The 13,916-nt window shown below is 40.5% G+C and overlaps 1 protein-coding gene across 11 annotated transcripts in view; it reads right to left on the bottom strand.

The window, feature by feature from the left end:
* esrrga (estrogen-related receptor gamma a) overlaps positions 1 to 13,916 on the bottom strand; it is a 174,553-nt gene that overhangs the window by 30,502 nt on the left and 130,135 nt on the right. For 4 of the 11 annotated variants that reach the window (XM_035999364.1, XM_035999365.1, XM_035999363.1 and 1 more), the window contains 3 exons: positions 13,292 to 13,432; positions 3,799 to 3,909; positions 773 to 955 (listed from right to left, as the gene is read on the bottom strand). In XM_035999364.1, the coding sequence (XP_035855257.1) occupies positions 773 to 955; positions 3,799 to 3,909; positions 13,292 to 13,432 (435 nt within the window). The remainder of the gene's footprint in view (positions 1 to 772; positions 956 to 3,798; positions 3,910 to 13,291; positions 13,433 to 13,916) is intronic. The other 7 variants (XM_035999361.1, XM_035999362.1, XM_035999360.1 and 4 more) reach the window with 7 other exon arrangements.

The following is a 13,916-nucleotide window of genomic DNA, read 5'->3' as shown; positions in this document are numbered from 1 at the left end:
TTAAGATTGTTACCATAAAAAAATATGAATTAATCAATTCATCGTGACCTCAAACAATTACATTTAGCTTAAAAAAAAATTCTGTGCCCATGTACACATTGCGTCTCTCGTAAAACAATACAAAACCTAAACAAAAACTAAAAACAAAACAAAACCTTGCTCTACACAGGTGAAGGTAGATATTCCTCATATTATCCTTGTTGTGTATTTGTATGACATTTTTGGGACTGTGACTTGTAATACCAGTACATACATAGTTCACCAGAAGGCTAAAGCTGTGTTTTTCAAAGGGCTTTGTCATAAATATGGTACAGTGACTCACAAACACACCTACACACACACATATATACATATCGAATGTAAGGGGATTGGACGGTTTAAAAGGTCAGAATATATGTGTGTGTGTGTGTGTGTGTGAAGGTGTGATACCAGTGAGGGCATTTGGTGGGTCAGGTGGAGTCAACAGTTCAGACTGTCTGAGATCAAGGATTAGGCTGAAAGGTCAGGCCTCAGCACCAGTGTACTTGTGTAAGTGTAAGTGTGCCTGAACTGCAATTGGAGCAGCTGATTCCAACCTTGTACTCTGCCAATTTTCACAGCATGTGTGTCTATCCTGTATATGTGTGTGGGTGTGTGTATAAAATCTCCTGTACTCTGGAATTATAAAATATTTTTTTTTATGTATGAATGTATGTGTGTGTATACTGCCACAACACGAAACCACGTTAGGCTCAGTGTGAAAGTCAGTGTTCAGCAGTTGTTTTGTTCTTACCTGGGATATGTTTGGCCCAGCCGATGTTGACCACTAGTTCTCTGTCCGCCAGGTCACACAGCGTAGTCAGGGCCTTGATGTCGCTGTCTGGTACTGTTGGGTCAGGCATGGCGTAAATCTTCTCTGGCTCGGCCACCAGCAGGTGAGAGACGATTTTGTTATCTGCAAGGCAGCCAAAGGCAACTGACATGACCACCAGACAAGGAGAAAGACACAGAGACAGAGAGATGGTGAATTTTTGCCGTGTTAGGCTGCAAGCTGTTCCACACCAATCCGGTGCAAAAATGTGTAAGGTCATATGCAAAATCCCCTATAACATGGCTCGCTAGATAACACATATGTCTTAAAGTATTTCCTCATGTAGCAAAAAAGTAGCTGACATGACCATTAGACTAGGAGAAATAAACAGAGACATGTTGCAACCAATCAACACATTATACATTTCAGTATTCTCCATAGTGTACAGCACACAAATCATGATGTGAGATACATTATATATACAGCATTTTATACATTATATATATGTATGTGTGTGTTTGTGTATATTGTATTGTATACAAAAATGAATATGTACAACTAGAATAATGTTAAACTTGTTTGGCACTCTAAAAAATCTCAGTATAACTTTAGTGTATACAGTTATAATATAGTATATTATAGTTGAGATGCTTCAAGTTGTGATTAAAGGCGATTACTGGCGTTGATTCATGTTTCTTAAAACATTGTCTTTTGTATCACCGCCTTAAGAAGCCTCTGTGATACTACATACAGCAGGGAAAGATAATACTGAAAGCCAAACAGCTCAGCTGGTAATAGTGACATGTGGTGATGAGATCTCTATGGTCCATTAGTAACAGACTGATACCCTGCTTCCAAATTAATCCACTGACTAATCAAGCATGGGAATAATAACAGAGGATAGAAGAGCAAAGAGAGGAGCGAGGGATTATAGAAAAGAGAGAGGGAGATAAGTAAAGAAAAAAATGGGAGAAGATAGACAGGTAGAAATAGAGCCATGGACAGATTGTAAAAGACAGACAGGAAGAGTCGAGAGAACGACAGCTAGATAGAGATAAACAGCAAAGGAGAGTGAAACAGAGTTGGGGGGGGGGATGAGTTGTGTATTGATCTAACACTCTCCACCCCAAATTCCACACACACACACACACACACACACACACACACACACACACACACACACACACACACACACACACACACACACACACACACACACACACACACACATACACGTACACATGTACATAGATATATTCTTCCTATCCTCTTCCCTCCAGCTCCAGCTCCAGGGTCGTTTGAGCCAAACCAATCCCAGTCACACTGCAGTATCTGTGGGTAAATCTTATTTAATGTTTCCCTAATTAGAATCAATGGAAGCCCATTTCCAAACCCTGGGCTATTGTTCTGTTCTCACACAATCAATGGGGACGCTGAGGCTAGGGATTGGGCTTCAGATAGATAGGTTGTGTGCGTGTATCTGAGCGAGAGACAGAGGGACAGAATTTTTTTTTGTGTGTATTGACTGTGTGTGAGAGAAAAAGAACAAGACAGACTCAGGCAGTCTATATCAACACTATCTTTTTTGTTTTTAGGTCAGAGAGATATTTGTGTTCATACATAAATTAAGGAAATTATGTAAATAGGAACTACAGCCTATAGTATAACTATATATAACTATTTAGAGTGGTAATTTGTGATTCCATTAAATTACTCATGTTGAAACTCTCTTCCAAAATGTGTTAATGCCTGATAAAAAAAAATAACAGGACTAAAGAGTTAAGTGTAACTAAACTTGTTTAAAGAAAACTGGTCTATTGCCCGTCAGTGGAGACATTTAGTTAGCTGGAACACACATTCTCTGTGTATGCAAACACATACATTAAACACAGACACACATATTATACACAGACTCATATTATCCCATCATTTCAATGATTAGTAGTGCAGAAATCCCGGTAAGCTGTCGTGCAGCCATTCAGCATATTGGCCTAAAGCAGAATATGCTCCAGCTTTAAGCAAAATGGGCTTTGGGGACCAAGCTGCTAAACACTACTCAATCTGCACTGCATGTGTGTATGTGTGTGTGTGTATGTATGTATGTGTGTGTGTTTGTGTGTGTGTGTGTGTGTGTGTGTGTGTGTGTGTGTGTGTGTGTGTGTGTGTATGTGTCATGTGTGCGAGCAGACGCTTAGCTAAAGAGCTAACTCTAGTTTGATGTGGTTGCCAGATTGGATTTAATCCGGATTAGGGTTCTGGCTGTTCCCCCTCCTCTCCTCTTCTCTCCCCCTCTGAGAAACCTTCTCATTCATGCTCAGTCTCTCCCTCTCTCTCTGTCTCCACCTGTCTCTCTGTCACTCTCACTCACTCTCTCCCTTGTTAATTTTTCAATCATCAGGCTTTGGCAGTGGTTTTATTCTTTAAAAAATGCAGTTGATCCAGCCGGAGCTAAATGAATACCTTTATAGTGAAATATTACACATATAAAATGTTATGACCCCAAACTGGTAGCAGTAGAGACAAGGAGATAAACTTGGTCCCAAACAGATGGGCTTCTCACTACCCTGTGTCTATTTATGTGTGTGTGTGTGTGTGTGTCTGTGTTTAATTTCTTTTTACTGTCCAACTGTCTCCATTAGGATGCAAACTGATGGAAAGGCAGTTCCTTGTACTTCTGATGAACGACTCCTGCCTATTACATGAACACTGTCTGCACATAACAATACAATATGCTAGAATTTGAATGTTTTTTGTTTATTTCTAAGGAGGATTTTCCTTCTACACTGTCCATAGTATGTCCTTCCCTCTGCACGCTATTTTTGATGCTGTTGTCACTGTAGCACAATTGTCAATTTGTAGCGTATGAGTTACTGTGCACCAAGGACAGTATGCAAATGTCTGTCCTTGAAAATCACTGCTCAACCTCGTAGAGAAAAGGGCTATTACATATACTGTTACCACTCAGAGTTTGTGTGTGTGTGTGTGTGTGCGTGTGCGTATGTTCTTACATGGCTTCTTGGGGGGCAGAGCCAGCTGTGGGTTCAGGTATGGACTGTTGTCCGCATCTATCCGGCGTTTATACTTCTGTCTCCCACCACGAACCCTGTCGAGACGAACACCTGTAAAAAATGACAGAAGAAATATATTAAAACACTGTGTGTGACACTGAAACTTTTGAACTCTTTTGACTACTTAACATGAAGACAAAATATAAATAAATATAAAAAATAAAATATAAAAAAGAGAGTGGAAATTAGATGAAAACATGTAGACTGAAAGAAGATTACATACATATGATGTCTGGGAGTGAAGTTGTGATAGCTGTGCTGTTTCTGCAGCGCATACATGGGTGTGTGTCTGTTATGCAGGAACTTTTCTCTCTTTTATTCTACAACAAGACTAATTTAAAGAGACACCATTTAAGTAAAATGCCTCTCTCTCTCTCTCTCTCTCTCTCTCTCTCTCTCTCTCTCTCTGTCTCTTTGGCTTTCTGACTTACTCTTTTCCTGTCTCTTGCCCAATCTCTGTCTCTCTGTTGCTGTCTCTCTCTTTCTGTCTCGTTAATTAATTGACACAAAGGAGTCCTAATTTAATTAGGCCTATCTCTCAGGGGATTGGACGTTACCGTGGTTACCACTTAAAGATGGATAAGGAAGAGAGAGGTATCATGTACCCTGGAGGAGGAGAGAAGAGGAGGAAGCTGAAAGGGCTGTCAAATGTTTTAAAACAAACCCTACGCAATTATATTTTTAACACCATTCAGAAATAAAGTGACGCTCAACAGAGAAGAACACCATCTTCAGAAACTTCATCAACAGACGGTCTAGGGAAAAAAAAGTTAACCTAATATTGAACACACCATGAACAATATCACACTTCTTGTATAGTGCTTTACACTCTAACAGCACCACTGATTTGAAGGCTTTTCTGATACAAAGTGCATTTAAAATGATATGGATTTATATGTATAGCCAGAGAGAAAATGAGGGAGAGAAGGGGGCAAAAAGAGTGAGAGAGCAAGAGAGAGATTTGCTAACACAGAGAGATTTAAATCCTCTGAAAAATGTGCTGACCATGACCGAGACAACACACCTATGAGATTTAACGGGGAATGACTTCCTATTGGCAGCAAAGAAGAAAAAATGTCAGGGAGCATGTTTCTGCATTCGTCGGCATTTGTAAGTGCTTGTAAGTGCATGTGTTTCCCTGTTTTTATTTGTGTTGTGCACATTTTGGTGGCTCCTTTTATTCAAACCATCTTGCAGTGACGTGAGTGTACACATTTTTTCTATTGAAATGTAGTCATTTAGAAACCTCTAACTGGCTCAGGCAGCAGTCAACCTAGTGAACTGAACATGACATGCATCTGTGTGTGCGTTTGTGTGCGTGTGTGTGTGTGTGTGTGTGTGTGTGTGCTTGAGACAAAAATAGGTAGACAGAAGGGCTGACAGTCCAGGTACAGTGGGGGGGACAGTGTCAGCAAACGGTCAAGAAACTCTTAACACCAGGGGGTACAAACCCACTCACACACCCACTCTCTCTCTCTCACACACACATTGACACAACATCTATGTTTCTCTAACCCACACCCCCATGTTGTGTTTGGGTAAGCCCCGACAAGCAGCTTGCTCAGTCACTACCTGGGTCATTGGTTGGTCAGAAGAGGAGAGGGAGACAGAGAGAAAGCAGAAACAACGTATCAGAGTTAGAAGGGCGTCGGAAGCAAGAGAGAAGCTGGATGTTTGGATGAGGAGGACGAATAAAGACTAAATGAAAGAAAGGGTTTGATCAGGAGCTTAAGTCAATAGGTACGCGTGCTACTGTAATGTATGGCTGCATATATTCTAACCTCAAATTCAAACTAAATTCAGCGAGAAATTAATTAAAATTTGATGCAGGTATTAAAAAGTGATTTTGGGCAAACATCTGTTTCCCATGTCTGTACTGTAGCATCACTAGTTTTATTACTGACTATAGTGTGCACACTTTTCCCCAATCACACACAAACTCTCACATGCAGACTCTCAATTTTTCACTTTCTCTTTTCCTTATACCTAAAAGACCCAGTGCTGTGCTGAGCTCACTTTATAAAGAGCCCTCTCTAACTACCTCATCTATTTTCCACCAAATTAACTCTCTCTCAGCACTGATTAATGATCAAATCTAAATGAATCAAATTAAAAATTGAAAATTATATTTCCAAAGCCCACAAAAACGAGACAGGAGGAGGCTAGTGGGAGAGCAAGTGTGCTCTACCTCCTCTTAACAAATGAGCCTTCAAGTCATAAAGTATGGGCAGGAGAGGACAGGAGAGGAGGGAAGGAATGAGGAGAGGAGAGGAGAGGAGAGGAGAGGAGAGGAGAGGAGAGGAGAGGAGAGGAGAGGAGAGGAGAGGAGAGGAAAAGGGTCAGGGGAGAGAAAATGTAAGAATGAGAAAAAATATAAAATGGAATGTGGAAAAAGAAAAGGCAAGGGAAGAACTAACTACTTTAACAGGGAATGGGTAAGAAATGGAATAAAAAGGCAAGATAAAAGGAATATATTTTGATAATAAGTGATAAAAAGCATGAAAGGAAGTGTAGATAAAAAAAGAGAACAGAGGAGAGAGGAGTAGAGCATGGGTTGTGAAATAAGAGGAGAAGGGAAGGGCTAAGTAATGGATGGGCTGGTAAACAAAAGAAGAAAGAGAATGAGAAAAAAAAAGAAATGAAATGAGAGTGAAAAGGAGGGATGAAGTGAAGGCTAATAAAAGAAAAGTAGATAGGAATAGAATAATGAGAGAAAGATCCATGAATGAAAAGACGAAATCCACAGAGGTTATACGCCTTAATTATGTGCTTTAATTATTATGTCAACTAACAGTACACCTCTACACCTCTACACAGACACACACACACACACACACACACACACACACACACACACACACACACACACACACACACACAGTGACAGTGATGAAGGTGAATCTTTCCTATCGTGGGAATATTGCTATCTGTCAATAGCACGATCTGCACTGATCACATCAGCATAGATTTTACACTGCACTGGCGTTACTCTGTGTCAGAGCACGTGTGTGTGTGTTTGAACAATTGAGGGATTGCGAGTAAAATGCCTTTGACACCTAAAGTGCTTCTGAAGAGGGAACCGTCGAGCATGGAGAGAGAAATGTAGAAGAGAGGAAAAGAGAAGACATGGGGAAAGACACAAAATGGATTGATTTCAGATGGTCAATGATATGATAAGAGAATGAGAAACAGGAGTGAGGGATAGAGTGCAGAGAGTAGTAGGAAGACAAATAGAATGACTGATTTCTGTTGATGACAGCAAAGAGAAAGAAGGATGACAAAAAGCACAAGAGGAAGAGAACATTTAAAGAGGCAGAGATGAGCAGAGGAAGGAGAGAGTAGTTTTATGGTAATTGAAGTTTAACAGGGTTGAAGTCGCTCTTCCACCTTAGACCAGGTTATCACCTTATGTTTCTGTGTGTGTGTATTTGTGAGTGTGTGTGTGTGAAACCGCAGTGTTGATGTAATAACATAAAGGGTTTTCCTATGTGGGTTTAACAACTGATGGGGGAGTAGATTGGTTAAGACAACAGACCCATTTAAATCTAATGTGTGTGTGCGTGCGTGTGTCTATGAATCGTCTGCATGTGAGGAAGAAGTAGAAATAACAAGAGAAAGAAACATATCGGCATATATAGCTACAGGAATACCAGAATATGGATTGTTTTGTGGTGTTACTGGTTAGTTCAGACCACTGTCAGAGTCAAGATAATTTCATAATTGTTGTCGGTGAAGGTTTTTATGCTCAAATAAAAAAAAAAAGGACACTAGAGAGCTCAAAGAAAGCAATAAAAAAGGAGGGGTGGATGGGAGGTTAAGAGGAAAGTGTATGTAGTGTCATGCTGTGACGTTGTTTAGACCAGAAAAGATCAGAACAGCACTGCCTTAGGCAGCGGGCAGGTGGCTGTCACTAGTGTGTGAATATGTGTGTGTGTGTGTGTGTGTTTGTGTGAATGTGGGCATGTGTGTGAGACCATGTGAGGTCTCTAAAAAATGTTGCCCTTTTTCTTTGAAGGCTGTGTATACACCAACATGAAAGTAATTATATTAAGCTTGAAGCTACACTTTAATTTCTTAAATGTTTTTAATTAAATATTTATATAAATATTTATTCTTTTTTTTTTAAACAATCAAAAGTCTTAGTTTTTTATAATAGTTGTGACACATGAGAGTGTTTTTATGGAATTTGTGTGAGGGTTGGATAAAACCGTTGTTGTTGTGAGCTGTCAAATGCAACTGAAAACAACAGCTACATTTTGCTTTCTATTACATAAATTGCAATTCCCAAACATTCTTTCTGCCTCATCTCCTCTGCTCTCTAGACAAACAGAAAGAAAGTGTATGTGAAAGAGAGCGGCCCACTTAGGCAGATCTCTCGTCGCAGTATTTCCATTATCGCTCCTTTCTAGCTGGGATGCAACCAGATGCCAGTCACACACACAAACACTCACTCAGGACAGACGCTACAGGGCCACATTTAGCTACAAGTTTCCCATGGGGGAACACCAGACGCCACTAGTTGTCTGGCGCTCCCCTCCTCTGTTTCCCTGTCCTCTCCTCTTGTCTCCTCCCCTCTCTCCATCACTCGCTCTTTCCCCCCTCTTTATCATCTACTTTCATTCTTTCCTGCCATGTATTTTCCTCTTGCACTATTCATTTACCAATCATCCAATCATATTGACCCACAAAATGTGTTTTCCTTGCTATTTCATTTTCTTTCTTTCTTTTTTTTTTTTACCTTTTTAATCATAGATATCTTTTAGGAAATATGTCCTTTATAAGAGACAAATTGTCTTATGTGTTTTGTATGTGAACATGTGTCGGCCAGCCGTCTTGATTGTTGTGTCTATGACTGAATGTGTGCGCAACAATAAGATTGGATAGCAGCAGTCAGGACTGTTGAGCTATGAAGAGAGTTATGATGCATACTGCCAGCTGTTTGTAGACACCATATACACACCAACACTCACACAGACTGAGGCCTTCCACCCGATCTCACTCATTAGGTCTTAGAGGCCGTGGGGAGCATGGCCAAAGTTGGCACGAGCTGTTGTGTGCATGTGTGGGGCAGTGTGCCAACGTTTATATTTGCAGTCCGTGGAATGTCTCTCTAGTAGTCTACCATCTGAATCCAGCTGGCCGTTTATGGCAATATAGAGACGAAGGCTTTGGTTTTGGAACCATCACATTCTGTCTGTTTAACCATGATTCATCAGACGTGCCATCATCAAAGCTGCTATGTTGTAAGGGAGCAAATATGACCAAATGTACAATGTACATGCATGCTGAATATTGCTGGCTCCTGGTCTGTGTGCCTCTGCCAAAGCCTTTCATGTTCAAATGTCTGATCTGTGTTTTGTATTCTATTCATGCCAATTGTATGCATTACTGCTGAATTTGAATGCATTATGTCTGTCTTGCTTTGCCAGTTGTGTACAAATAGGAATAACTGTGACAGCTACAGCGTTATTATGTTTGCTTGTTTTTTAACTTGTCAAATAAATTATAAAATGTATTTTCTGAGGTAAGCATTTGTTAAAAAATCGCTTAAACCCTCTCCTGTTTTATTGCGTTTCATCAAAGCTTTTACCTGCAATACAGTAATACCCCTTTATTCTCACTCCCCCCCTCCCCTCTCTCTAGGCAGATTTAGGCCCCACCCCTGTGACCTTTCGGTCTTCAGCTGACGCATCATTATGACCTCATTAAAAATGGACAGACAGCCATTGCCAGAGGGGAAGTTCTCATAATATAGTCAGGCCTTTTAATTGCCATGCTCCAGAAATTAGCTGCTACATATTGGTGGGTGGGTGCCCCATGTTCATTCCTTCCTTCAGTTTACCCCTTGCTCGTTTACTCTTCTCTTCTCTTCTCCTCTCCTCTCCTCTCCTCTGGGTGAGAAACATTCAATATTCCACACAGACAGGTATTTGTGTGTGTTTGCTTGTGTGTCTTCACATGACCAGGTGTGTGTTTACGAGATCATGTAAAGAAAAGGCTCCAACCTGAGTTGGTTTACTGACCCTCTGGCCTCTTGTTCTCCCCTCTCTTTCCGTCACACACACACACACACACACACACACACACACACACACACACACACACACACACACACACACACACACACACACTTCCTTGCTGCCTCACTTGCTCTTGCTCATCTCACCCTATCTGTCTCCCACAGCGACAAAGCTAATTTGAGGAAGATCTTGCCCTAAGGGGTAAACTATAGCATCTACACACACACACACACACAAACACACACACACACACACACACACACACACACACACACACACACACTCTCTACTTCATGTCCTCCACCCCACTCCCACTTCACCCTTACCACTTTATCTTCACCTTTCTCCCGTGAGCTAGCCCCTGACAACCACAGTTAGCTCTGATGCTAACTGATCTAGCCACTTACCATTATCATCTATGCAATTCTGCTGCAACGATGCGTACACCCAGAAGGGTGTACATGAAACACAGTAGGCAATGTTTTTAAATAGTGTGTGTGCAAAGGATTGTTAGTTGAGAGTGATAAAATGTTTAACCAGGTAGAATTACAATTGCTTTGTCATTCTGTACATTGCTCTTTACAAAGATGTATGTTGTTATCAGTCCAGACAAGGTCTTTGTTTATATTTTAGCAATGTTAATTTTTCTTTATGGGTAATGTTTCAGTTCAGTTGAGTCCTCTCCAGTGACACCACTGCATTACAATGGGTTTGAGTCAGGGTTTCTACTTTAGAATAATAATTCAACTGGAGGTTTCAGGAGTTATGAAGTATATGCACTAGTTTAAAAAAAAATAACACTATATATATTATATATTATAAACTAATATCTCCAGCAGAATAAAGCAAATATAGTTCTTGATCTGTCCTACATCAAAAAAAGTGAAAATTAGAAAATATAAGAAAATGGATGTATAACTTCTCTAAATGACCCTTATTCATATGTAGAGCGAGACCTCCTGTATTAAATTCCCACCCACCACAACAAATGAGGTGGCTGTGGTCTGTCATGTTGATGTATGTATATGTAGGACTAGGTATGTGTGTGTGTGTGTGTGCACGATATATGTGTGTGGAGCATAGGCTGTATAAAAGGAAGCAGCGGCAACAAAAGGCAGCATGGTTCTGCTCTTGTGGGCAAACCACATCCTTAAGTATAAAAAAATCAATAGCATGTCTACCTCTCTTGTTCACATTTATACTCTCAGTTAAAATGTATTTAAAAGTGTTAAAAGGAAATTATTTTTTTTTTGGGGAGTTTATCGGCTGTGGTTTCTGTGTCCAGTAGGCGGATGCAGTCTGAGCTATGTGAACTGTTGGAGCTACCAATGATACATGCACTTACACATGTGTGGGTATTTGTGGCCAAACACACATATGCGAGACAAAACAGGAGATGAGACATGGGTTCTGCCTATGTCAGATCAACTGGGAGAACAAACGCTACGACAGCAGCTTGTTGGGAGTGTGTGTGTGTGTGTGTGTGTGTGTGTGTGTGTGTCTATGTGTGTATAAAAGAGAGAGAGAGAGAGAGAGAGAGAGAGAGAGAGAGAGAGAGAGAGAGAGAGAGAGAGAGAGAGAGAGAGAGAGAGATGCGTTTTTGCAGTGAAGTAAAACTGGGGCTGCTGGAGGCAGTTATATTTATGAATTTTGTCTAAGTTTAAGTGTCTGAAGCTCTAATGCTTCTTAATTTTATCTTAACGTTTACAACATTTTGCAAAGTGAAGAGAGAGACTATTTTAAATTTAGATTACTGAAAGTTTTACTGTAAACTGTAATCTTATTTTTCAAGCATGTCATAGTTTTTGTTTGCAGATATATTTTATGTAGTCTATTACAGTCTTTTGGTTTGTGTTGTTCATGCTGTATGTGTTTTTATAATTTCATTCTAACAATTGTGGGAAATGTGACATCAGGCATGTGAGTTTTCAACCCATAGAATATTTTTATCAACAGCTTATGAGGTTAATAAAATGTCCATGTTTTGGTTTTTTATTACAGTTGTTCTGGTTTTCACATAACAATGTAAGTGGGTGAGAAGCTGCAGGTATGGATGGGTGTCATGGTGCCAACAGGATGGAAAGAACAGCGATTGAAGAGGAGAATGGATGGACGAAAGGCACAAGAGAAGCAAAAGAAACAGTACAGTAATACTGAGTGGGAGCATTGGAGGGAGAGATGAAGACAGGAATGGATGGCGAGAGGGCTGGCAGGCGTCGGCAGAGGCACGCTCCCTGACCACTGTAAGGAAGGGGGCGTAGGCCAGGTCTCCCATCAATTACAACCTTGACCCTCCTCTCTTCTCCTTTCTCTCTTTCTCTCTCTCACACACACACACACACACACACACACACACACACACACACACACACACACACACACACACACACACACACACACACACACACACACACTTTCTGCTTCGTTCAACCATCCTCCCCCTGCCTCTCATCCTCCCCTGGTCCCTCTCCTCTGCTCCTATAAATCAATCGCTTCTCTCTTCGTCCCTCCCCCAAGCTTTCTCCCCCCTCCCACTATGCCTCTCTCCTCTTCATCCCTCGCCACTCCTCTCCCTCTTTTCATCGTTGGAAGTGCAGTGGGAGTAGAAAGGTCAGAGGTTGGCAGACAAGAGAGAGAGAAAGAGGCAGAGGCAACAAGGGAGTGTGAAAATGAGAGAGTGAGTGTATTTAATCAAAGTGGTGTGGGGGTAGATAATATCTCTTGTTTAGTTTTTTTTTCACTGTTCTTCACCACTGAACAACTGCTGAGTGTGAATGTTGCAATTATCCTGTAATGTTCTACAGTATGTTCATCTCATTTAGCTAAGACAAGGATGTGGGACTTTTTGTGTGCAAATGCCCTCAGAAACTATTGCACATAACTTGTGTATGAGGAAGTGAGAGGTGAACATACACAGTGACAGAAGAGAAGAGTGATGGTGAGAAAAAGAGCTGTGACACGTATTAGGATACAAAAAGACAAAGTCGTAAGATGGACATGGGGAAGGCAAACAGGAGCGACATAATGCCAATAAAAATAGATTACAATATACTGTATATAAAATGAGTATTAACAAATTATTTGAAGTGTTACATGTAGCATTGTTTAACATCAATAAATCATTGTCATACTTTGGTGTATGTGGGTGTATGTTTACCGTAAACCAATGACACCATGTTTGACGGTTGGCCTGTATTTATGGCATTGGTTGTTCTTGTGTTCCTCAAACTTAAGACCACAGTTTTGCCCCAAAGGGATAGTGGTCTTCTGATTATGCAAAATGTGGTATTAAGGCTTGTAGAAGTTGCTATTCCTATCAGAATTGGCCTCTATTAACCAAATAAATAAACATATTTAATAGGCTATGAAATGCTACATGTAGCACAGTTAACAGAGAAAGATAAGGAAGAGACCTTTTCCCTTACCCTCCCTCAGCATGCCCACAGTCAGACACTTCATGAAGCGGCAGGCCTGGCACGACTTGCGTCTCCTCTTGGTGATCTCACACTCGTTGGTGGCTGGACAGCTGTACTCTATGTTGCCTGTATGTAAACATGTTGGAGGAAGAGAGAAAAAGGGTTTCATTTCAGATGGATACTTCAACAGACAGGTAGGCAGACAACCTTTTAGACACATCCTGCTGCACAAAGACAAAGATATTTTTTTTTTAACATGGTATATGTTTTCATTTTGATTAATCAATGGACAGAGTTGTAGATGGGCATACAGACACACACATAAAATAAAACTTCATGAAAATTGACTCAGCTACCTTGGTCTTGATATTTGACTTTAAGATGTCCCTTTGTTGGCATGGTGACCCTATAGTATACATTAAAGAGCAAGCACTGAAACCAAATTATTTTAAACTGACCACTATAAACAGACAATCTGATTTCCTGTGATTTGAGTTTGTGTGTATGGCTATTGTATTATCAATATAGGCTGTTAATGTAATGTGTCAGTGACTCATTGATACCTCATAAAGTTATCACTTTGTTTAAAAAACTGACAGAAAACAGTGTAATTGTGTATATA

Source organism: Sander lucioperca, chromosome 3, assembly GCF_008315115.2.
Source record: "Sander lucioperca isolate FBNREF2018 chromosome 3, SLUC_FBN_1.2, whole genome shotgun sequence".
NCBI lineage: Eukaryota > Metazoa > Chordata > Actinopteri > Perciformes > Percidae > Sander > Sander lucioperca.
This window is presented reverse-complemented; position numbering and strand designations above follow the sequence as displayed.